This window comes from Channa argus, chromosome 16, assembly GCF_033026475.1.
Source record: "Channa argus isolate prfri chromosome 16, Channa argus male v1.0, whole genome shotgun sequence".
NCBI classification, from domain to species: Eukaryota; Metazoa; Chordata; class Actinopteri; order Anabantiformes; family Channidae; genus Channa; species Channa argus.
The window spans coordinates 17,492,561-17,518,302 of NC_090212.1; the positions used below are offsets into that span (position 1 = coordinate 17,492,561).

General features: G+C 38.6%; 4 protein-coding genes across 5 annotated transcripts; 3 read left to right on the forward strand and 1 right to left on the reverse strand.

The window, feature by feature from the left end:
* Positions 1 to 273: 273 nt before the first annotated feature.
* Positions 274 to 10,408, reverse strand: slc5a6b (solute carrier family 5 member 6). The gene is made up of 16 exons (XM_067480300.1): positions 10,144 to 10,408; positions 8,422 to 8,859; positions 8,277 to 8,342; positions 7,811 to 7,862; positions 7,656 to 7,723; positions 7,119 to 7,273; positions 6,848 to 6,988; positions 5,873 to 6,002; positions 5,480 to 5,568; positions 4,292 to 4,404; positions 4,121 to 4,191; positions 3,950 to 4,036; positions 2,069 to 2,241; positions 1,876 to 1,982; positions 1,664 to 1,785; positions 274 to 1,197 (listed from the first exon to the last, which is right to left on the reverse strand). The coding sequence occupies exons 2-16, from the start codon at positions 8,767 to 8,769 to the stop codon at positions 1,051 to 1,053; spliced, it is 1,869 nt and encodes a 622-aa protein (XP_067336401.1). The 5' UTR covers positions 8,770 to 8,859; positions 10,144 to 10,408; the 3' UTR covers positions 274 to 1,050.
* On the forward strand, positions 10,397 to 13,951 carry cenpo (centromere protein O). The gene is made up of 6 exons (XM_067480321.1): positions 10,397 to 10,534; positions 10,726 to 10,877; positions 11,647 to 11,797; positions 12,307 to 12,578; positions 12,873 to 13,032; positions 13,475 to 13,951. The coding sequence occupies exons 1-6, from the start codon at positions 10,513 to 10,515 to the stop codon at positions 13,582 to 13,584; spliced, it is 867 nt and encodes a 288-aa protein (XP_067336422.1). The 5' UTR covers positions 10,397 to 10,512; the 3' UTR covers positions 13,585 to 13,951.
* A 1,022-nt stretch (positions 13,952 to 14,973) lies between these two features.
* On the forward strand, positions 14,974 to 18,568 carry tp53i3 (tumor protein p53 inducible protein 3). Its single transcript, XM_067480314.1, has 7 exons — positions 14,974 to 15,119; positions 16,016 to 16,091; positions 16,227 to 16,400; positions 16,562 to 16,829; positions 17,203 to 17,415; positions 17,748 to 17,944; positions 18,142 to 18,568. The coding sequence occupies exons 1-7, from the start codon at positions 15,055 to 15,057 to the stop codon at positions 18,337 to 18,339; spliced, it is 1,191 nt and encodes a 396-aa protein (XP_067336415.1). The 5' UTR covers positions 14,974 to 15,054; the 3' UTR covers positions 18,340 to 18,568.
* Positions 18,569 to 19,690: 1,122 nt separating this feature from the next.
* dnajc5gb (DnaJ (Hsp40) homolog, subfamily C, member 5 gamma b) lies at positions 19,691 to 25,637 on the forward strand. 2 transcript variants are annotated; one of them, XM_067480322.1, is made up of 6 exons: positions 19,691 to 19,868; positions 20,184 to 20,313; positions 21,859 to 22,072; positions 22,258 to 22,408; positions 23,169 to 23,225; positions 24,012 to 25,637. In XM_067480322.1, the coding sequence occupies exons 2-6, from the start codon at positions 20,201 to 20,203 to the stop codon at positions 24,080 to 24,082; spliced, it is 606 nt and encodes a 201-aa protein (XP_067336423.1). In that variant the 5' UTR covers positions 19,691 to 19,868; positions 20,184 to 20,200; the 3' UTR covers positions 24,083 to 25,637. The 2 variants fall into 2 exon arrangements, with proteins under 2 accessions (XP_067336423.1, XP_067336424.1); XM_067480323.1 differs by lacking the exon at positions 23,169 to 23,225 and having other exon boundaries at positions 19,692 to 19,868.
* Positions 25,638 to 25,742: the final 105 nt, after the last annotated feature.

Below are 25,742 nucleotides of genomic sequence, written 5' to 3' on the forward strand. Positions count from 1 at the left end.
AGGTTTTTTAATGGATCATTATGTGTTAACCACCTGTCAGCACATAAAGGGGTTATAATCACCTCTGCCTTTACCAACAGTGACCTTTGACCTTTGTTTTATTAATTCTATACATTTTTCCACAAATATAATTACCATAATCAGTAGGGTTTAAAATACATTTTCATAGTGGAATAATTTCACTTTTGTACTTTAAGTACAATGTAGGTCATTTGCTTATTACTTTTACTTGAGTTTACTTGAGTATTTCGGTGAATATATTATTTTTATGTGACTTGTGAGTGTATCACGTTTTGCTTCACATGGAGCTGTGGAGCTGCAGACTGCTTAGACTGGCCATGCTGTCCCTCGTCCTCCATGACATTATTAACACCAACAGTGGCAATGTAGTAGCTGATTAATGGATCTGTTCAAGTAATGTTCTGTCGGTAAATGTCCAAAACACAAAATCCAATCACGATACAATGTAGTAATAACATGACATTTACTAAACATTACTGTAATAATTTTTTAAATTTTTTTTTACAGCTGTAGAAAATTTAAATGACAAAAAACAATGCAAAAGTGTTAACTACAATCACAAATTCTTTAAAAAAGACAAAGGTTTTTTCTGCACTATGTCATCTTACAAGACAATGACAGAGAATTATTCACCCAGCTTCTGTTGCAGTAGTTCTGCACAATAGTCCAGTCAGTAGTAAATACAGGTATATAATATTTTGGCTGTTCTAAATTTCACTAAGTATCTTATATACCAGTATAGTGCACTATTTTTCCATGTATACATGCAATAAAACAACTGAATGTGATCAGTGATCAGTGAAGTTGACAAATACTGCATGTACATCAAGCATCACAGTGTTTCATTTTGGACCTTGTTCAGCGTTTTTGACAGTTAAAATGTACATTACATTTTAGACCCACAAAACCAAAGTCAACAACATATTAATTAAAAAAAATAAAATAAACGAAACCAATTTTCTCTTGTTCAAGTGCTTTGCATAAAGACGTTATATTTGTTTTCCCATCTGACACAAGGGACTGGGACAATCACACAGTCGTTTCCTGCTCTACAAAAGGTGTGCGAGTGTCAGGAAGAAAGCTGTCCGTCTCCTCCCACGATGGTCCACTCTCGTGTTGAGGGTCAACTCCATTGATCTCCTTGTGTTGTGGAGGTGGCATTTGTAATGATGAAGGCTGTGAGAATAAAACGCAATAAAAAAAACCCAAAAAACAAAAATACTTATATTAGTACATATAATAATAAAAACGTTTTAATTAATTACTTTTTAATCCTTTACCCTGTTTAATAAATTAACGACTGGGCGGGTCCAGGTGGAGGCTCTTTAGCAGCCCAAACACTAAACTGGGCCCCTCCCTCTACTAGATGAAGGGATAAGAGACATGAATTTGCAGTTGTACTAGTTTCACTAAGTTGTCAGCTTATTACTGTAGCTTCACCAGGTCAGTACCATGCGTCCATTCCTACAATAATGTTGCCAGTGTGTTGCCAGCTTTAGTCTTGTACATTTTTGATACCAAGTTGTGAGTTTTCTAAAATATTGCAAAAAGGATATTGACATTACTACTTATATAACTATTAGTAAATAAGTTTTTATGTTTTTTGGGTAGGAATCATTATGTCTAAGGGGGATCACAATACCGTTTGTCCAAGAGGGGTCACACAGCACAGTTTCTTTTTGAGGCGTTCAGGTAAGAAACAAAGCAGTGTCCCTAATAACGGATAGACTGTCCCCGGTGTCACATTCTCTTCTTTCATAGGACCTAAATAAGAACCATACATTGAAACATTTGTAAAAGTTAGCCAAAACACATCAGTGACGAAACGTTCCATGCGTGTAACAGCTTGCCTACCTGTGAGAAAGCTGATGGTCAGGCCTATGAGAATGACTGTGAAGCAGTTAAATGCACTGTACCACATGTACGACAAAGAGTAAAAGCGCGTCAGTCCAGATGGAAGGCTGGAGAACAAAGAGAGATGATCACCTTGTGAAATTACCACAGTTAGAGAAAGCTAAACACACTGTGCTGTCTGTGTGCCTGGTACCTCAGAGTTACATTGCTGGGCAGGGACTCAATGACAGTGGTCATGTTGTCTGACAGCAGCGCGGCTCTGCAGCGGGGTGGCAGAGGCCTGGTGCCGGAGCTACGAGTAGCGATGCTCCCAATGCCAATCCAGAAGGCCATAGACAGACCTACTCCTAGACCCGCCACTGCTCCCTGTAAACACCAGAAAAACAACTAACAACCTCAGGTACAGGTGGGGTGAGGTAACCACAATTCTAAACAAATATAGCTGTGGGGCAGATACTATATATCTGATACAGGTATAACTTTATGCAAATGCACCGCTTATAGGGTAATTAGTTACAATGCGCAATTTCATTAGATCAACCAAAACAGGTTGACACATCTCAATTTAACAATGAATGAACTGCAAAGGCCTGTTAATGATTTCAGAGATGGACACTTGTTGCAGAAACTTGTTCCTTTTCAATACTACTGTCCTACGCTGAAACGAAAGCATGAGCTAAAAACTGATACTGTACATACTGTACAGTGCACACAATGAGGGTTCAGTTTATGCCTGTGCAGTCAGCACGGTCGGAGCAACTCTTGCAGGTTTTGGCGGATGATGAAATTCACGTCACACGAACTCAACAGCAACAGCGTCGTACAGTGATGCCCCCATTTTGACAGAATTTAAAAGAAAGGCCTCAATGTGCGTTTTCTTCTAATGCTTATAGTAGGAGTTTAGCAGGCCAAGGAAAACAGGGGAGCTAGTTCTCCGGGACCTGGAGTCTGAGTGGATGATATTAAATCCTTACAGCAGAAGAGTAGATGTAATTAAAGGTGCACCAGTCAAACACACACACAAAAAATGTGGAAAACACATGATGGAAGATACTTTTTGTTTTGTTTGTTTCATGTATTTTTTTTGAGCGATATTGTTTCAATATAAGTATAATGGCACCTTTTCACCGACATTCACAGTGTTGATGTTTGAGATGTAAGAGTACGAGAGATACGCACAATCCTTTGTTCATTTCTCATCTCTGCACAGAGCCGGCCACATTGTTTTCCACAGATCTGTTATCTGACATCAGAAAGATGCTTGGGGTTTGAAAAGCTACTCCCACCATGTGACGTGCATTTCCTACAGATAACAAGATGTGCTTAAGTCGAGTGCCTCATGTACCCGATGATTTATTCAATAAGTTTGTTCCTTTTGCACTTTGTAACATCTAGTTTTATCAACGGTGTAAGTCTACTTACAAAAGTCTACTAATTACCAATTCAACTTAACTCAGGCTGGTGAGGCTCAAAACAGCAAAAAGGTTTTACCCAAGAGAGATTTAAGTTTATGCAAATATACTAATACACAGAAGTGGCCACCACTAGCAATTCTTATCTCTACCCACATTACTCTGGCACAGACACCAACTCGAGTGAAGATATAAGACTGCAGGGCAGGCAGATTCATTGAATTATACCGTTTCACTAAGTCATTTTGCAAGGTAAATATATTGCAAAATTATAGGCTATGGATTGTGAAATGAAGCAGTGTTCAGCACCACAGTGGCCTTTTTATATTTGAATGCATGTGTATGAGACAGATAAAAAAAATTGATTTGTGATACATTTGTCACACATTCAAATCCTTGTGTAAGAAAGGTTATCTTAAACCATAAATCACAATTAAAAGCCCAATTAAAAACGCCCAATACTTATATCTATATTAAAATAATGGTTTCACATTAGATTTTTTTTTTTCTAAATTGTTTTACTTGTAACAGCTTAAAATGTAGTAACACCCCTCACGCATATCATTGTTTTTACTTAAATAAGCATAGCTGTTAAATAACATTTAATACAGGTTTAAGGTTTGATGTATGTTCACAGCTCTCACTATTAGAACGAAACTTACGGTGGAGTTTGCCCACGGGAAGAACATCCCAAGGCAAAACAGACCAAGGATAGGACCACCAACCATGCCGAAGATTTTTAAAGCCACCTGTAGGTTCGAACATAATGACAGTCATTGCAAGTTTAGTGGGCAACATTGGTTTTGATTTGGTCGTAAAATCTGTGAGCTTACCTGTAAAACCGAATCACCCATTTGGTGAGTGACATAGGCCATGACCAGACACAGCAGCCCGTAGGACAAAGCTTAATGGGGAGATGCAAATTGAAACTTTAGGACAAATTCGTCACTAATATGCAGCACTTTACTACACACCAGTTTCTTTAAAGCTTCAGGGAGCTTTACCCAAGACTTTGGACAGCAGCGTTGCTCTTGCCTCTGACATGGCAGGAAAATGTGGTTTAATGAGGTCTTCCATTGTCACAGTGGCCAAAGAGTTTAAAGCAGAGGAGATGGTGCTGCACAGGAAAAGCAGAAAAGACTTAATGTAATTACATAATTGTCCCTACAATTAAGAGCTTGTGTCAAAGATGAGCTACAATATATACATTTCATTACAAAGTTTCCTAATCCAAAAACTCCTCATCATTTGCTTCAAACAGTGATGCAAAGCACATTTTATTTAATTATCTTCGGAATACCCCAGGCACTTTGAAAAGTAAAGACAAATTTTAAGTGAAGGATTTATACTGGATTGTGCACCCAGGTGCCGAGCTAAAAGTACTGCACGAGAGAGGCGCAGATTCAAGTGCATCAACACACTGAAAGATGTAATTCCAATATTGGCGTAGCAAACTGCATTTATTTTAGCTAGGCGTGCCCAAAAAGTTTTTTTTAATAGAAGTAAAATGAAGTTGAGTCTACACAGAAGAAGCAGCTTTACTGCTTACAAAAAATGTTTGGTTTAAATATGCAAAACTATTGGCTCAGAACAGCTTCATATCCCATTTTTTTCCCCATCCCAACATTTTTGCTGCATTTTGCTGCCCACATTTTGCTTTGATGACCAAAACAATATGCAAAAATAGGTTACAGTTCACTGTGCTCAAAAGAGTCGCACTTAATCGCGTGTTGACTGATGCAAAAAAGATGCACGGTTAGTTCATGTGCAAGCTGGCATTCTGTGAGGACTGATAAGATATATTATTTCAAAATGAAACCCAAACAAAACTGATTAACAACAGTAAAAGAACAGTTCCTCAAAGAGTCATTAAGACTCCAGAGAACATTTGCCCTTCATAGGCCGCCTGTACACCAACATCTGGAGGGACAAAGTGCAGACACAATTCGAGCTGCCATCAGACTGGTTGCAGACACACCCACTGCAATAAGTCTGGACTCTTAACTCTCAACCTCCATCTGCAGACTGTCTCAGTGTGAGGCAACACTTCATAACAGTACTTTTTCTTCCCAGTGTATTTAAGTTGCGTTCACTGTTTTTTGTCTTTGTTTAAACCGACTGAGGGGACCGTGCAAGAATTCCTTTAACTGTGTGCATCTGTGCAAAAGGCAAAGAAAGAACTTGGCTTGTACCTCAGAGCTGCGCTGAACAAACATGCCATAAACAGTCCAGGAAGTCCTGGCAGACCTTGCAGCATGTCCATCACAAAATATATCACCATCTGTGGGAAAACATAACATTTCCAGGAACCTACTGTGTGGTTTGCATAATTTACAAAACAGAGCTCACAGTGACACCAAATCTACAAAATGACCCTGTAAAAAATGCAAATGGTGAGCAATGGTTTTGTTGTTAGGTCCGTTTGTGCAGAAGGGTTTAACATAATGCTGCTAAAATGTAACGTCATCATTATTCATTCTAATCCTGAGATCAAGGAAGCAGGAATAGCTAAATAATATCCCTGTTCATGGAATGTGACGTAGATAGATCTGTGCATAATATTAATGAACAGAATGGACACTCACAGCATCCCCTGAAGAGCCGCCCAGCTTCTCAGAGTGATCCTCTCCGCAGTAACGTGCAAACATCACCAGCCCCATCACACAGCTTAGAGCCAGAGTCAACTGCAGGGAGGGAAACACCATGTAGCAAGACCTGCAGAGACAGGGACATTGTTACAGTGAATGCCGACGTTGTCGTTTCGTCACAATCTGGAGACGGTTATATTTGTCCTGCATGAGGTTTTTGATTTTAAGCGACATTGAATTACAGTAACTTAAGTGATCGGTCAGACTGAAAGTTTGTCCGGTTGAATCAAGCTATCGCTTCACATAAGCATTTTCTTACTGATTACAGCAAGATTCAGTGGGAAACTTAGAATCAGCAGCCTTCTGTCTCCCTACGCTTATTAATTGATATCAAGCTTTTGTTGGGAAACTACTGCATCGACAAGTTTTCCCTTTTCTTAGATGCTGGGGTTTTTTTCTGTATACAGTCATGTGTGGTAAATAATTCTAATGGAGTTTATTCATATTATGTATGAATCTTTCTGCCACCTGGTGTCTCGTTTGAATTATGGCATCAACATGGCTACTTCCTGAAATCATTGGGTTTTTTTCAATGTATCTTGAGTCTAAATTATGTATAATTCACAGGTTAATTACATTTGTTAACAGTATTTTGTTTACAGTCCATTCAGTACAATCAACGAAATATGTGTGTAATCTAAAGTCTGACTGGGACCTTATTGTGTATGTAAATGGACTTGCATGCAGTATTTCACCACCTAATGGGTTTAAAAAGCTTATTCTCATTTACACACACACACAGACACACACACAGACAGACAGAAAGAGAAGGGGACAAAGCTGTCATGCAAGGTGTTCACGCATGGGGTCCACTGTTATCCTGTCCTTGCTGTGTTGTAGTACGTAGTAAGTCCAACACAACAAGATGTTAAGACTCTTTATTATCAAAATAAAGATCTACAGTCTGTGTACCTGACAGCCTCTTTCTCTGTGCGTGAGCTGAGGTATCTTTGAACCTGAGCTTGATTTACTCCGTACAGGGACAGCATGAGAAAGACCCCGCCAACCCCCAGAGTCCAGAAGGTGTGTCTCACTGTAGGATCTGGATTTAGGCTGAACACAGGAGAAAACATAAAGGCAATACTAGAAACCTTTATATCTAACAATCTGTAATCTCTGATTTAACTCTTTGCATATACACTCCTTATTCCTGATAAGAAACATAACATCACCGCCAACTTACTCAAGACCTGAGATGAGGTTTCCAGCCCAGACTTTCCTCCAAACTTCAGACACTCCTCCGGTTTGGTGCACTCCCACCACAATGACAGCCAGCTGCCCTGCAAACATCACGATCGTCTGAAAGACATCTGTCCAGATGACAGCCTTCAAACCTCCCTGTCAGGAAGAGACAATACACGTTGGAATGAATCTGAGACGCTAAATCCTCCCTAAATAAAAATGCTAGATACCTGTCTAAGTAAATCCTGCATAATGCACGTGCATGTGACATCTCTTACATAGATATTCATTTTCTATAGAATTACCACCTTTATATAATGAAATGTCATATTTTTGGCAAGTTAAAGTCCAGGTCTGAGGTGTTTTCAGCGATTCAGTGTCAGTTGTTTGTAGAGATAAAGTCAGTTGTGCCGTTACATCTTACACAAACATTACTAAAATAGCACAGAAATGTCAGAAATTCAAAGAGATTCAGTGTTTAATGTGCAGTGAAGTGCACTGTCAACTTATCCAGCTTGAAAATAACTTAACAACTTACCATTGTTGTGTACAATGCGCACACTAGGCCAATAGCCAGAACTGCTCCCCATAGTTCAAATCCAGTAACTGAAAAAATAAAACAAAAAACTAGGTAACACATTTCGTCAACCTGACGGAAGCAGAGAAAAAATATGAAGACATAACTTCTCATACCTGCATTTAGTGCAAAGGCAGGAGTATAAACACAAACGCCCATATAGATAACCTGTAGCCAAGCAAATAAAAGACAAATCAGAGATTAATTAAGATTAAAGCCGATAAATAGATTCATCTTTTGTATTCTTTAGACTTTATAATAGGGATGCACCAAACCTATCCATTTCATTAGTACTCGAAAGATAATCTTAAAAATCTTTAAAAACCGATTTACATTTTGGAAAATATGATTATTTGCTTCAATAGTTAAACAACAGGACTGAGGCCAATTTTCTATTTGTCTATTAAATAAGAAGCTCCAGCCAATTAGCTACAAAGAGTCGGAACTTCAATTTTTGTTTGGATCTAAAAACAAACAGTCTCATGCACTTTGGTTTTCTGAGAAAAGGTAACTACTGAGTTGAGGTACTAACAGAGTTGGATTGGTGCATTTCCACTTTATCATGTATAATGTGGCACCCACCATTTGAAAGATGAAGGTCAGCGTTCCACAAATGCGCACTGCTTTGCTGAAGCGCAGTTCAAGATACTGTGAAACCAAAAAACGGTAAGTTATGGAGGATACACAGCATTAACGAGTTTGTGAAGATTCAGCAGTTTGAAAGTACCTGGTAGGCGCTCGAGAGCCTCAGCCTGTACAACACTGGAATAAAAACATGAGCTGGAATGAGGAGGCCCAAAAAATAGGCACAGCCGATGAACCAGTACTGAGTACCATGAGTGTAGATTTCCGCCGGGACCCCAATGATTGCCACAGCAGACTGGAATGAAGCGATTAGTGACAGGGAAACAGGAAGACAGCGCATGTTCCTGTCTGCCATCAAGAACTCCTGTGTTGTGCGCTGACGCCCACCTGAGAGAGCATAGTACAGGCCAATGCCCATGGAGGCAACGAGCAAGATGGCAAATATCACATAGTCTACGATCGTGAAGTGCTTCTGGTGGGACGGGTCCATTGTGAATGTCTCCTGGCTGCAAGGGGACAGGGTTTGTTTCTCTTGCAGTCACACAGTCCATCAGTCCATCAGTCAAGAGATTTCAGCAACCTTGGAGGCAATAAAACAATGATTAAATGTGTTTTGTGAGAGAGAAAACACACTCAGATGCTTAAAGTTGCGGTTTGGTTTATAATTCTGCATCCAAAAGCTTTTAATTGTAAACAAATCACTTTGCTACTCTGTACAATTGCAACAGGATTTTCTCAATAATCCAAATGCTTAATTTAAATGCAGTAAATACTAAATATGTTGATTGTTACCTATTTTTTAACTACCCTACACATCTGGATTCTACTGAACTGGTTTTCTGATCCTTTCCAGACTCATAGTTGGCCAAAACTAAGCTGTTTCCAGCACGAAAGCATTGTCACATGAGCAGAGCTCCAGTCAGTTATATGGTACACACCAAGGTCACACAACCCCTCTGTAAACTTTCCCCTACTTGTGCTGATCCAAAAATACTGACTGTGGCTTTGGAAATGAGACGTTTATAGGGAAAGTGCCCTTCTTCTCTGCCTTCTGCTGCCACTGTGTACATTGATCTGCCCGCAGATCAAATGCCAACTGTGTGCTGATTTCACCTTCTTTGGTTTCTTAAATGTGACTGTGTCTCTTTGTCTTATATGCTAGAATTTCTCTGGGTTATGGCCCCTTACTTAAATTCCTAACACCAGTGCAGCAACTTATAATTACTTGTCACCGTTTATTTTCCCAAATAACAGAACATTGATTCGTACTATACTACTATTACTATTATTTAATAGTGAAAAATGCCCTTTTCAGCTGCCCAAAGGTTGATATTCTCAGATGTATTATCTGAACAAAAATATTCATAGTGCGTAACAGAGATATTTATATGTATTCCCATTTGAGAAGCTGGAACCAGAGAATGACTGACATTTAAACAACAAATTATTAACAATACATATGTTAGTAAAGTTAATGTTTATTTAATGATTTAGCTCAGACTCAAAGATAAACACAGAGGAGACAACAAAGTACATTAAAGTCACTGATAGGAGATACTAGGTGAAATATTGCAGGGATATTAAAGTGACTTTTGCTTCACTTGAGGACACTGCAGCTGTAACTTTAGCTATATTAGTTATAAATAACTGTTATTCTCCAGCTGAGTCAAAAGTGTAGCTGCTTATTGCTGCCAGTGACCCTTAAAACCAAACTCTCAAAAAGCTGCAATCAAACTAAACTGATTACAAGAAAAATGAAAAGTTGATATACATATACATATATATTTTAAACGCGCAAAAGGCTTGATTTGAAATGTAATAAGGAATTTTAATAAACAGGTTACAGAATATAAAGCAGACTTACCTCTACACGCCAGCGGGTGTCAATGACTCCATGGTGTTTACGAAGAGACGTTTAGGAGCGTTACTTTAAAACCGTGTTTGAATCATGCTTTCAGTAAAATCAGGACGTATACTGAGCCCATTTTAATGACGTGGTTTTTGGGATCATTATTATTTGTGCTTTACTCATAAGACCACCTGGCTAACCTCGTCCCATGGTCCATGTGGGTAATCGCGTTTGTTTTGGATTTTCTTCCGGGGTTGAAGCAGGGGGCGTGTTCACAAATAGTGACGCATTAGCCGCCAAAATCAAACTAAACCCCCAACTTTTGTGAACTATGTCGTGCGAGAGGCGATACTATTAAGCACAAAATAGCAAAACCAACGAAACATGGAGGGGTCGTCTTCTGAAGGTAACTCGGAGCATAGAACCCTAACAAGCTAGCTTAGCGGAATAATAGCTGCTAGCTTGTGAAGTACTTTGTTATGATGCTCCGTTAGCAAACGCTAGCTACTGCAAACATAGTCAACGTAGTTTATAGGCCTGATAGTGTTTACGTTTATTTCTGTTGTTTGAGAGTTCACACGAGTATTTCCATCACAGGTGTTTTGAGTCACCTGAGTCTCCTGGAAGCTCGGGTGAGAAGCCGTAAAAACCAACCGCAGCAGCTGAGTCGTGTGAAGGAGCTAAGAGCTGAAGTCGCAGCGCTGATGATGCACAGAGACCAGCTTAAGGCAGAAATACAGACGCACCAGGTGAGACGATAACAGAAAAGCTTGATTCAACCAGCTTGGTTCCTGTGGGAAGTGAAAAGTAACTGTTCACTTAATCTGAATGCAAGTTAGTTTTATTTTTTGTCCCATCTTTGAAACACATCGGTGCTTCTCAAAATGCCTAAGAAACATCGTTTGATCACATGATGACAAAGTGAACTACAATCTGCACCACAATAACATCCTCTGTCCATAGACCCTCAGAGTGGGTAACTCCACAAAATTTAAATGAACTGTAAATCTGATTGCTCCTCAGAGTAAAACAACAGGTTGTCTGCAACAAAGCGCACCAGAAACTTGCTGAACAATTAGACTTGGTGTACTTTTGAGGAACATGCAGCCTTATTAAGAAAGAAACAATGAACTGAGCATTTCAGACACACACCAACTTCTATTAAAAATCTATCCAGGTAACAAAGCAAAAGTCCATACTAGGCTCCTGTCATCCACAGCAAAGGCTTTAAAAACTCTAAGGGGCTTTACAACATCACACTGATAAGGTGTTCTGGATCCTAATGGTTGCACATGGACTGGGGGACAGAAACATTTTAGGACTACATGATTTGCATTCCTCCCATTGTGCTACTCCTGAAGAATTTGCACTTTATGGTCTTTAACAATAACCCAAATATAGAGAATCATCTGCATTTTTCTTTTGTCCTACTGTATGTCAGTGTTGAAGCATTTTATTTGAGCACCACTAGCTTTATGCAGATGCCATGGTGATGTTATTTACAATACCCTGCTACAGAATCTTCAAAAACTGAGGACATCCATGGACAAACAGTGTACTCACGAAGAAGAGGAAGGAGTGGACGAAGAATTTGAGAACTCACAACTTCTGTGGCTGATGGCTAGACACACACAACTGAAAGACCTTCTGAATGCTCATCACCTTATTGGTACTGACAACCTGATGTTTTCTTATTTTCTTTTCACATCATTTACCCATTTGTTAGTTATTTCAGAGTCAGGGTTTCTCATCAATGTCATCCAAATATGGAATAAAAAAACATGATGAGAATATGATTTTGTTTTTTTAGATTAAAATCTATTGGGGATTTAAAAAGAAGAAGACATCACATATATGATAGGGAAGAAATATTTAAGAGTGGGCACTATTTCTGTGTGTGCGTCAAGCTACGTTAAGTAGCAGTTTAAACCCACCTCAAGCACCGAGCCTTGTTGGTCTTCCTTCAAACTGAATCCTAAATATTTCTTCATCATTTTATGTAACTTCCTGTGCTTTTGAATCCACCAAGTGCTCTGGTTATTTCCAGATTTACATAAAAACATGGTGTCAAGCTTTTTGAACCCTCTGTGTTGTTCTGATTTATGTCCATGATTCTATATTATATTATTCTTATTATACTTAATCTTCTGTTTTCTCTGTATTTACTGATTTCACTAGGTGGGTACGACATTATAAAGACTTCTCATGGTAAAGGAGTGTGTGTGTCTTTGGCAACAGCCTACGATGGTCTCTACTTAGATACCTACAACCTGGAGATAGACCTCAAACCTACGCTGAGGATTAGGCGTCACAACATCCCCCCCTTCATTCCACTAAACAGCCTTGCTGAACAGAGCAACATGCAGACAAGCATAAGACCTTTTCTGGACCTCCTTAGCCAGCATCTCAATGCTTTTGCTGGTCGAAAGCAGCAGTTGAAACTTGTTAAGGTGACAGACTTCATTTATTTTCTGTGAGTGTGTGTGTGTGTATGCGACAGAGTAGGCGTCAGTAGTTGTGCAAGTGGCTGCAGCACTATCAACGGTATTAACTTTAGAAGGCTAGTTGTTTTCTAATTAAGCATACTGCAAGGTCATCATTTTATGGTAAGGCTTATAGAAATTTGGTTGTCATATAGTAAGAGTGTACAGAGGCCAGACATCATAGAAAATGTCCATTAGAGGTTTTCTGGTTTGTTCTCAAAAACAAAATCTTGCTGAGTATGTCCTCCCACTTTTTTACAGGAGCAACACCCGTCTGTAGAAGTGATGGAGAGCAATGTTTTGTGTACAGTACTGGTGCTGATGTTTACTTTGCCAAAAGGGGAAACTGCTGTACTCTGCACGTTGTACTACATGGACCACACCAGGTGTCTTCCAACACGAGTCCACTTTGAATCTGAAGGTAAGGTCATTTAATGGCATCTCCTCTATTTGTGAATACCAACATAATCCATGACACAATTAATTTTGCTGATTTTCTATATCTCACTGGGGCTGAAATTGTAATTAGTCCACTAAAGAATTAATTGCTGTTGGTTTTGATATTTGAAAAAATATTTAATCAGTGCATCAAGCAAAAATGCCAAACTATGACTTATTTCAGCTTCTTAAATGTGGCGATTATCAGCTTTTGTGTTTAATTAATTATGGCCTTTTTTATTGCCTTAATGTGCTGGTTATTTCCTTTACACTTGGTTTGTTGGTAAAATGTTATCAAACTCTGAAAAAATTATTCAGAGCCCATATCGACGTCTTCAGTGGGTTTGCTTTAACTTAAATGTTTATAACAGTCCAAAAGCCAAATATTTACTGAAAATATTTATATATTTAAATATGTTTTTCAGATGACGATCTTCCTGTGTCTCCTGAGTGGAAGAACAATTCCAGCCTGCTCAAGGAGACTCCTGTGCACAAAGCTTTGACAACCATGAAAAAGATGGGGAATATTGCATAATTTATTCAGAAATTAAGCATTCAAAGTTCAAACAAAATGACAATTGTTTTTTTGTTTTTTGAAAAATGTACATATGACTTGTTTGTAATTAAACATTTTGTATGCGTCGGTAGCTTTGACTGGAGAAGAAAATGACTCCTAACATTCAGCTTTTCTCACCGCGCTTCCACAAGTAATTCTCTGTTTGCTTTGTCCTTGAGACTTTCTAGAAATGCTGTCACTCTCTTGTGTAAAGTTTCCTTCTGAAGCTGCCTCAGTCTCTCCATTTCCTCTAGGGCTTTCTGCTGTTGCCTTGCCAGTTCTTTTTCTGATATTGAGTCAATAGTTGCGATGTTTTTCATCTGCATTAAAGAAACTTGGCTGTGAATGTTGCCCCTGTGTCTCACTGGACTTGTAACAGACGGTGGTGGTGCTGATATTGATCGACTCTGCTCCACCGGTTCAGGATCTATGTTGTGATGTTGAGTTTCTGGATGTCTTCCGTTGGATGTGTGGAGACCTCTGAAGAGGATTTCGGCATTCTTTTGTTCATCAATTTCTTTCATGGCGATGTTGACTGTAGCTTTAGGCTCGCATACTTTTACTATCACCACTTTTCTTTGTTGGTTCATCAGAGAGTCCCGTCTTTGTTTGAGTATTTTTTGAGTGTACCTGTACTGTTTGTCCAGCATGATTAGTTTGTGCTTTAAATCTCTGTCCTCCTTTTGGTTCAGCACCCTTAAGTCCCTCTGTGTTACAGGTCTCCTGTAGATTGGATCCATGTGTGCAAATGCTAGGGTGACAAATGCATGTTTCAATATATACTTCTTTTAATGAATTTAATGAATTGTATTTTTCCTACCTTCTTCGTGTGCATCGTCCCCAGGAGTGGTGTTATGCAGCACTGTTTGCTGCTATGGCTTCCTCAGCATGTGTAATATAATATCCTATTGTATTGGTGTAAAGTGGATGTGATTGTTAGTGTATGTTGACATATAACCTTGAGATTACATTTCATGATGCCTAAAAGGGGCATAGACACAGGGCGTCTTGCAGGTTATGCATTTAATAAATAAGAAAGACAAAATTTGTGCAAATGACTTTTCTTTGGTTTGGTATTCAGCTGCTATACACTGGAACATCAACCTTCACAGATTTGAGGTCATAGCTATATTTTAGTGAAAGTGTAAGAACTGTTAAACTGTAAATATAGTCAATGTTTTAAGTCACGTCTATGTTCTTTAGCAGGGTTCCAATATTTGGCCATACCATTTTAGTAATGATAATAATATCCAAACATAACTTTAATAAGACATCTTTTCACAGACGATGTTTTTTTTTCCCATTTAAAAAAAAAAAAAGTTTTTGTTAACCAGGGTCTGTTGTTCTCCATTAAAGTTGAGACAGCCGTGTCCCTGGTTAACCCTGCCCCTCCGGTGGTTTGACGCCTCCCGCGTCGAACGGACTGAAACTCAGACTGAAAGATGGAACATGTACACTTCCCAAAAATCATGCAGACATCTCAAAGTTGATGAACTGTTGGCATCTCCTGACTGGTAAGTAACTGTTTTCACCGCATGTTTGAGTATTTAGAAGTAGCTCAGAGATTCCGTGTCGGGGTCGCAGACACTGACACACTATCATAAAAATATTTTCTTTATCTACGTGTATTTGTAATAGAACCGGGTCCATCTGTTTAATCGATTTGTACATAATACTGAAAATGTCTTAAGTTGTTTCCATGTCCTGCACTTTGGACTTTACGGCACATGCGCGTTGTGTAACGCGTCATAACGTAATCGTGGAACTTTACGAAACTCGCCACCACCATAACAATGCAGAAGTAGACCGCTAACGTTTGTGCTACTCACACCTCGCTATTTGCTCCCATATGCTTTCTGCATTTTTCTTCTGCTAAATAGTTTCATTTGTCTTCACACCGAGATTATTCACGTCTTCATGACACTTTGGTTTGACCAACAGCCAAACAGCCCAAACTTCATACGTTTAAATGCTAAAAAACCGCTTCACCCACATTTAATAATGATAATATAACAATAATTATAACTGAACATGCCATTGGCTTTTTTTTAACACCCTTTTAAGATGTGGAACATTATGTAACATTGCTTTAGGCTTCATTTATCAGAGATCATTACAGAAAGGGATTTACTGTTTGCAATATTTGCCATCTAACCTCTAACAAGAAACATAACATGCAATTGTAGAGGTACATGATTTATAAATCCCTTAAGCTATCTCACTATATCATACTGATTCATATACACACTGTAAAAACATTTTACAATGTGATGATGGCAAATTTGTGTGTGTCAATTTGACACAATAATTTCAAGCTTGTTCTGTTAAATATGATTTTCTTACATTTCTGTAACAAGGTGCAGGTATTGTTGGTGTTGATAGTAACTACGGATTTTTTTAAAATTCACAGTTGTGACTGCTTTGACAATCAAATGCAACGGCTACTCAACACTGGAATATTTTTGCTGGGAAATCCCTACCAGAAAGTGAGTGGTTAAAACAGCACATTAGTAATTTTTATGCAGTTATGTTGCTCAATTTGGCACACCAGTCATAATACAGCTGGGCATTTATTTTAAAAATGTAGTTGGTAAAAAAACATATTTGACTTTATTCTGTAGGCTTGGTTTAAGTGCTACTCTAGTTTTTCCAATATGATGCGGGCAGTGTGTGTTGACGTACCAGGAGGACCAGAGAATTTACTGCTACGACATATCCCCAGACCTCAACCTAAAAATGGGGAAGTCCTGATTAAGGTTCATGCAACTGCCCTCAACAGGGCCGACTTATTACAGGTATAATTGGATGTATTTTCTTATGATGAAAATACTCCCGACTAACAACGGGCCTGTTTTCCATCTATGTATCATTTACAAAAAAAAAAAAAGAATATTGAGCTGAAAGTAAGTAAATCCCAGTCATCCTGATACCTCTCATATGACCCTGTCTTCCATAGAGACGAGGCCTGTACCCACCTCCACCAGGTGAGAGTGACATCATAGGCCTGGAGGTGGCTGGTACTGTTGAAAGTCTCGGCCCCGCGGTCAAAGGGGGCTGGAAGCCTGATGACAGGGTCATGGCCCTGCTCTGTGGAGGAGGATATGCAGAATATGTTGCAGTGCCTGAAGAAGTTCTCATGCCTGTTCCCCCTAAGCTCACACTCTGCCAGGCTGCTGCGATCCCAGAGACCTGGCTCACTGCTTTCCAACTGCTGGTGTTCATTGGTATAACAAACATGCATGGTTTTTATAAAGATTTATTTCTGCTCTATTGAAGTCATAATTTTGCATAAAATACAGTAGGATAAGGCTTTTTGAGCAGTGTAAGCAAAAAAGCAAACACAATCAGTAAATCCTGAACAACAAATTGTACTTTTGTAGGTGCAGAATAAACAGAAAAAATGTGGTAAATTTATACTACATCTGTGTATGACCTTAGCAGAATAGTACAGAATCAATTTCAAATGTGCACTGTTCTCATCCATTTTCTTCCAGTGTGTAAGAATACAGTTAATCCAACTGAACAAAAGTGAAAATCATTTCCCACAGGAGGATTATATTAAAGTCTCTCTTGTTTCATCTGCCATCTCTGCCACAGCTCAGATGAAGGAGGGGGAGGTGGTGCTGATTCATGCCGGAGCCAGCGGGGTAGGGACAGCAGCTGTACAGCTGGTTCGTCTGTTTGGTGCTGTGCCCATTGTTACTGCAGGGAGCCAAGAAAAACTGAAGCTGGCCGAGGAGCTGGGGGCAGCGGCTGGTTTTAACTACAAAGAGAAAAGCTTCGCACAGGGAGTTCATGACTTTACAGGAGGTGCTTCTTTTTCTTTTTACAGGGATTTAGCAGATATTGTGGCAGAATAATATAGAACCCTACTTTTTTTTAATGGAATTTCTTGGTTCAATGGGATTTTTTTAGGCTTATCCTTAAATTTCTATTATTTTCAATACATACAGTAATAATAGTAGTAATACACAAATTCATTATTTTAATAATTCATAAAATATGCAGCTTTGTTCCTTCACAAAAAAAAAGAAAACCGTGGAAAAGGTGAGCCATCTTGTAGGTCAGTGTCTACACGGACACTACAAGCAGGTTTCATCTAAAGCACAATCTAGCATATTATCCACATCCTAATTTCACAGGAAAGGGAGCGAACGTCATCCTTGACTGCATTGGTGGAGGCAACTGGGAGCAGAATGTAAGCTGCTTAGCGATGGATGGCCGGTGGGTTCTGTATGGCGTCATGGGTGGAAAAACGGTACAAGGAGATTTGTTGGGCAGACTACTCTCCAAGCGAGGACACTTGCTCAGCAGCCTCCTCCGCTCTCGCAGCCTTCAGGTGGGAACTTAACGCAGACACACCGGCTGTGTTTCTTCATCCCTGCATGTGAATTTGTTGAAGTGCAGTTGCACTTCTCCTTGTACTTCTCATCTGGTTTTCCAAAATGAGGCAATCTTTAAGACAGTTCAACACATCTTGTGTGTTTGTGGCCCTGTAACTGATCCTGATTGTTTGTTTGCGTTTTCTTTTCACAGTACAAGTCAGAGCTGGTGACGGCTTTTTCACACAGAGTGTTGCCATATTTCTCAGACAAAGCTACCTCACTGAGGCCAGTGATCGACAGCATGTTCAGCCTGGAGGATGTTGCACGGGCGCATCAGCACATGGAAGCCAACAAAAACATGGGAAAGATCATAGTTAATGTGATTCCACCCAATGAGCAAATGCAGTAGTTAACATCTGCAGCTGCGTATAATTAGAAAAATAACTGTTGTGAAATCTAGATGGGATTTATTAATTAATTTATACTTCCTACATTGATCTTACACAAATGACAGTATTTTCTTCTGTAGTGTAATATTTGATTCACAATGAATAGTTTTAAATCTACTATACAGCACTATCAAAGCACTAATTACTAATTATTGACTTAATTTGTTTTTCTGTTTAACCTATTATATGTTTTTTCATAAAATAAAAAGTAACAGGCAAATTTTTGTTGTTGTCATAAAGTATGTAAGTAGCAGTAATTATAAAGACACACATTAATATACAAAGTAATAAAGACAACAGGCAGTAGTGTAGAAATATTGCAGTTATTATCCATGTATAATAGAAAATAGATAATACATATTGATCTTTTTATTATTTTATGTTCTCCATATTTGGAGAGGAGGTGAGACTATACAAAACAGCCAATGTATTGTATGTTGTTTGTTACAAGTATCTAAATAATTGTAATAAAATTAATTGATAATGATAATTAATATAAATTTTGTCTTTGCCAAATACCCAATACAGAAATGCAAAATCAAAAAAATGAAGTATTTGGTAATTGCTTTGTTTACCCCCCTCAAACATCTCTGGAACATAATGTTTTCATCATTTTCAAACTGGCTGGTGGTCAGAACAAATGTAATTCGGTGGTAATTATAGGTAACACAGAGACAATGTGCCCAGTACACTTAAATTTAATGAGTTCATATGAATTTTGAATCTGGAGAGCTAGTCAACAGCTCATCTGGATATGTTGGTATGCAAGTAGCGGGAAGCAGGTGTGTGCTTTTACATAAGGAAAGACAATGTTGTGATACTCAGACATTGCTTTATATTTTTACTGCACTACACTTATTAAGCTTTTGCTACTGTTACATTTCTGATTTCAGATTTAAATTATAGATTATACAACGGGAGAAATCCCCTATATAATTAGCAGTATATAAAGTAAATATAAATAATAATAAAAAATATGCAGAATTAAAAATCCTTCTCAGTTCTACTTCCCAAAGTACAAGATTTGGGTTCTTCTTTTACTACTGTAAAAATAAGATTTATATTAACATTTAAAAATAAGCTCTTTAGAGCTCGATCTTAATTAACATCATATAGTATTTTATTTCAAAACCTTAGAAATTACAGACCTATAAAACAATCTGTTAGCAGTCTTTGTTTATTGTATTTAAATATTTATATTTGTTTAATTTAAAAATAATCTCTTTACTCCTGCCACTACGGGATGGGGATACGGGCTGTATAATGAATTTGTCAATAAAGTTTTATCATCCGTATTCCTTTTTTTTAAAGAAACTTTATTTAGACGTTAACTTCCTGCTTCCTTGTTGTAGCTTCCCCTGAACTTTTGTCCGGTCTTGAAGGGAGATGTTTAAACAAGAAACCGGATCCCAGCTTCACTGACAGGACCGAACTTTAAGACGATCAGAGGACGAGTTTTGGGCTCTATGATTCGACTAAAATCCAGAATGTAAGATTTAACGTCTCACATCACGTTGTCCTGCAAAAGTTAGCTAAGTCCGTTAGCAGTTTGTCGTGATTTCAGTCTACATGAGTTAACATGACGTAAAGTAGGATCAATTCAACCTTTGAGTTAAACAAACTCATACTGTTTTTTTTTCTTTTTGACAGCTTCAATTCACTTTGTCAGCAAACTTACGACAAACTGATGCTGTTGTTTCTAGTCTGTCAGACATTGTATAGACTGTCCTCTGTGTGTCAGTGAGGACATTATTTTTAATATTTGTGGGGGCTTCGTTGTTGTTGTTTTTTTTTAATGTCACAGCCACTAAATCCTGAAACATGGATGATTCAACCAGACCCCAGCGAAAAATGTCTACCGCAGGAGAGAGTTTGTACAGAGTCCTGGGCCTGGAGAAGGGAGCATCTTCAGAGGAAATAAAGAAGGCATACAGGTGTGTTTTAAAGATGTTAGGATTATAGCTTCCCTGCTGCATTGCTTAGAGATTATGGTTATTATAATTAAGACGACCCTCATAATAATTTTAAGGGTTAAAAGTAAAAAAATCCCATTAAAGTCTTCTAGATTATATTTGGATATTTGACTTACAGCGAAAACTACAATGGCCCTGGATGAAAACAAAAAGCTGCTGCGACATGCAACAGAAAACATGTCCCAAATGCAACAAACACAACTAAATGCCAATATCTGAATTATGCCATTAGTATGTTAAAGAACACACGCATTATTAGGTCATAATTCAAAACTATTAATGACCTCATGGTCACCATGGTAACAACAAGTGTCCTGGAGCATTCACAGTAGTGATATCTACTGCGAATAATGATATCATAGTCTTTATTATTGTGATTGTTGTTATTATTATTGTTATTATTGTTGTTGTTATTAGACTTCTGTTCGTATTTGGTGCCTGACTTCAGCAAAGTTTCAGATAGATCGGTGACCTCAATCAATGGCATCACACATTTGCCTTTCAAGTTTTTACAGCTAACCGGCTTTCAAGTTTGTCTAACCAGTATATAAGGAAGCGGCATTTCTTTTCAGCTATTTTAGCACAAGCGAAACTTTCAAACTTTCAGCAAAAACGAAAATCCTCTCAGCACTGAAGCATTCACAGCGCGTTTTCTTTTTGGAAATGCCCTTTCTAGTGTTTATTGTTCTGTGTATTTGCAGTGTTTTCTACATGTTGCAGTTGTGTTTTCTTGATTGAATTTTGTCTCTCTGCACATCTTTTCTGAAGTTGTCCCATTGTATTGACGTCTCAGGGCCTTCAGATTAAATTTTAGATTAAAAACATACTTAAATTATTAAACAATTTGCAACCTGGAAACCAGTGAAAAATTTAGAATAAGACACTTTATATCTGCAACCACTGTCCTCGAGATTCAGTTTCTTCTGTGCAGAATAACCGATTAATGCTTGTGTCTTGCTTTGTGAACTTTATCTAGAAAATATTTCAGAACAGCTTCTTAGTCTTATTTATCATGAAAACAATTCTGGTCAGCCGTCTTTTATTCCAGGCTATACAATAAACCATTATATAGACTGTCTTTTGTTTTAAATGCCAGCAGCAGCAGCAGCAGCTGCAATTGTAGTAGTTAGGGATGTTTTTGTAGCATGTTTTTTGAAGCTGTGAACCATTTTAACAAGTGGCTTTGGAAAATGATTAATTGTTGTGAAACATTTGAATCATCTCACTCTGGCGCCGTCTGCAGAAACATAGGCCTACACTCTGTGATTGTTTGACGGAGTCTGTATGAAAGACAGACAGTTCTTAGGACTTTGCATTGTGAAAATAAATGTTAAGCAATTTGTTTCTTTTTTTCAGCCCTAACTTGCTGAAAATTCCGGCAGTGCAAACTCTGTCGGATTTAAGATCAGTAGTCGCATATTTTTAGTCAGTTGTCAAGGATTCTTGCTGCGGTCAAACCTTATTGTTATGAACCATCCAAATATTCTAACAATTATATTTATCCAGGAAACTGGCTTTGAGACATCACCCTGATAAGAACCCAGATAACCCGGAAGCTGCTGAAAAATTCAAGGAGATCAACAACGCTAACGGCATCCTCAGTGATGAGAATAAAAGGAAAATCTATGACGAGTACGGATCCATGGGCCTGTACGCAGCAGAGCAGTTTGGGGAGGAGGGCGCCAAATATTACTTCCTCATGTCCAAGTGCTGGTTCAAGGTGAGAAGCGCGGTGTGTGGTTTCTAAAGTCTCGATGTGAAACAAACAAAGCATATGTTGATTAATAATTTATTAATATGTAGTGTTGTATGTATGTCTTTTAATATGTAGGGCAGAGGCTAAGTAAGAGTTAGGATACCAAAGCAGACGGGTAATAGTGCTCCTTTCTTTTCATTTTTCTTTAGGCACTTATTGCGTGCTGCACTATTTTCACCTGCTGCTGCTGTTTCTGCTGTTGCTGTTTCTGCTGTGGCAAGTGCAAACCAGCAGAAGAGGACCATTTTGACTACATGAATCCTGAGGACCTGGAGGCAGAGATCAGGGAGCAGGATGCAGGTGAGGGACTGAATCTTATAAAGAAAAAAAACAGTAAAAGACACGAAGTCTGGAAAATCACTTTGCACTGTCTAGTTGATGTATGTTGTGTAAATGCAAATTAAACTTAAAGCAATTGCCACTGCCTATGGCCACAGGAGCGTGTTATACGCAGATTTAAATGCATCCATGATCCATGTTGACCAGTGTTCCCATTTAGATTCTTTACAGCAAAGCTGGTCAAAGGGATCGAGGCTCCGTCACCGATGTGTTTTTAATCTGTCACTTTGTGTAGAAAGTTAAATGGATCTAGTGTCCAAATTAGAAAGAACATAAGGCTTTTGCAGACCCACAGTGTTGTATTTAATTTTAAACAAAGCACGTTGTCTATGCCTTTGGGATTAGGACAGAAATAACATGATGTGTGGGTGAAGATGGACGCGTGCATTAAAAGTGTTGGCACAGGTTTGCTTAGCATCAAATCTCGAAACTGTCACCAGTTCCTGGACTGGCTCTGGCAAAGAAATGGAACATAATTAAAAAGTAAATTACCTCTCAGGTTCAGTTTTCCTGCTGGGCTAAAACAGTTGGCTGCTCTTGGTGACTTCATATTTAGCATACAAAGATCCGTGGGGCATAAAAAGCTAATTTATTTTCCCAACTATCACTTTTTCTTTAAAACCTGCCCAAATCTGGGTTTCTGTATGTGTCGACGCTTAACTCCTGAGGTAAACCAGTCTGTGACCATCAGGTTTGCTCAGTGTTAAATTCTGTTTGACAGAGGGAGACCATGTAACAAATACTCAGCCGGGCCCTAGTGCAACCACTGACAAACCAGGTAAAGTTATGAGCCGTTCAGGTACAGTAATGTTCAACCTGTCCTCAGTTGACTGCTGCTGTGTGCTGCTTGAATCACCTGGCAGAGCTTGAAGCAGTGTTTTCATGTGGGCGATTTCATGTCGTGGCAGCTTCTAGCTCTGCTGAGTTCGGGTGTGGACTGTGTTATTGCCAGGGATTACCATGTAATAAGACCCTCCCGCAGCGTTAATGGAGTTTCTTTTTTTTTTCCTTTTTTTAAAATAATGCATTCCCTCTAATAACTTTGCTCCGTTACAGTCGTTGCTGTTGATAATCCTGCTGTTTGACTGCAGCAGAATAACTGAGTAATAAAATGCTTGAGCTCCAGAGCAGTGGTTCTCAATTTGGGAGACCGGATCCTACTGGAATTTTGGAAACGATACACACATTCTGGTTTTTATTTTAAACCATCTGTAAACGTTCCCTGAGCTTCACTGACACACGAAGAGGTTGAACATTTGAAAACCACTGATCTCTTCTGACTTACTTGCGACTAAAGCTACAAAAACGACCGCTCTTCTGCTCACAAGTGCTGAATGCTCAATAAAGCTGTTGCTTGCCTGAGCATTTTTGTGTTTTCCCTCAAATGCTTCATAATATTAATAGTACTAATAGTAATAGTATGAAGTGCTTGTCATACGCACAATGCAAGCAAACAAAGCATATGAGATGTGTGTTGTGTCACTTCCTACTCGTTTTGAAAAAAAACTGCCATTTCTTTTCTTTTGCTGAGAAACCGTAAAGTATATTTTCTTTCCTCCTGCAGGTGAAAATGCACCAATTGTGATTCAGCCTCATGCGACCAACAGCACCTCGAATGAACAAGTGAGTGAGTGAGTGGAGTCCTGGCCAAGAGCTTCAAGTCCTTGATTGTCATAAAACCATAGTATAGTATAAATGTATAGTTTATCTGTTGGTAGTTTTGATACTGTTTATTTTCTTCGAACCCAGCAAACCTCTCGGAGCTGAATTTGTTTACATGAATCAAGCCGTGAGTTGATTGTGCCTTTTGTTTTTTTCTTTTGTTTTTTACAAATGCCAACAGACATTTCTTCAATCCTATCTCATATTTATTTTTTAACTCTTTTAATTTTTTTTAATTATGGGAACTCGCCGATCAAAGCTCTGGAATAACTGTTTTTAATGTGCACTTTATGATTTTTAAATATAACCATTTTAAAATTGAAATAGTGATGTAAGAACTTTTGTGGCCAAGTCGTTGTTCGTCAGACTGTTGAGACTTGTAGATGTACAAAGTGTTTAGTTATGACGCACATAGAAACTTAAACGTTTTAGAGAAGAATTAAAGGGCTGAATGAACGATACGGTATATTTTAAAAACTGTGTTTAACGTAGAACAATTTCTGCACGTTGAGAACTATTAATGTAACACCGATAGGCATTTTTAGAATTATTTCAACATTTTGGGAGACTTTTTTTCTTAGAGCTAGATGAGATAATTGATGCCACTCGTTAGTTTTCTAATTATTAAAACTTGGTTTGATTTGAACAGTGTTTACGAGTTGGGAACTGATCGATAAATCTGTTATGACTTGTAGCCAAGGGTGGAACAGCCAACCTGACCTTGGCTTATTTCAACAAAACTACACTATTACACATTTCCCTCTCGATTAAAGTGCTGGAGCAGGACCCAGCAGGGGGTTAGCCAGGCTCAGCATGAAGGATGGAAGCAAGAGGAAAGACCTAGTCTGAGTATTACTGTAGTTCAAAAATGAACCTCTTAACACTCAGTCACATGTCATTGCTGTAAAACAATTTTGTTGGTAGTGTATGTTTCGTTAGGTCCCGCTAAACATTTTAATTATGCAGTTTAACCGTGTGGGATGGTTGAGCAGCCACGACGCACTACACCCAGCGACTATTCAAATCAGGTTTATTCAAAGAAGGTGGGCTCATCATGCTCCTCAGTGCTGACAGAAGTAACAGTGGCAACAATAATATGGACCCTCGCATGTCTAAAAGACACAGTCTGGTCTGTTTGTTCTGCCGCCGAGTTCTGAGTCATATCACAGAAATATGGTGTTATGAGAAGGTGCTGTTGGAGCCAGCTGATAGGTCAAGCTGGGAATTTTGCTGATTTCTGATTAATAGGTTTTGAATTTATTATGTAGCAGCAGGTGGCCGATGTAGCTGCATATTGTTGCTTCAATCAAGTCCCTGAAGCTGGGCACGTAAAACTGATCTGGCAGAATTTTAAAAAGGTGTCGGTGCTAAAATCAGGCCACGGTTTAAGGCTTCCAAGTTACGTTGACAGCTTCATATTTACCCAACAAACATGGGGTTGGCGTCAATATTCTGAGCTAACTCTAAAAAAGAAAGCAAATGTGTGCATCTCCCAATATGTCAGTGTGAATGTTGGTCAGTTCACTGTACCGCCACAATTTATTGCTTAAATAGGTTTAAAAAAAAAAAAAGCACAAGTGGATGGATCCTTTTTCTAGGAGACACACTAATTGAAGGTTTTCTAGTGTGTGAG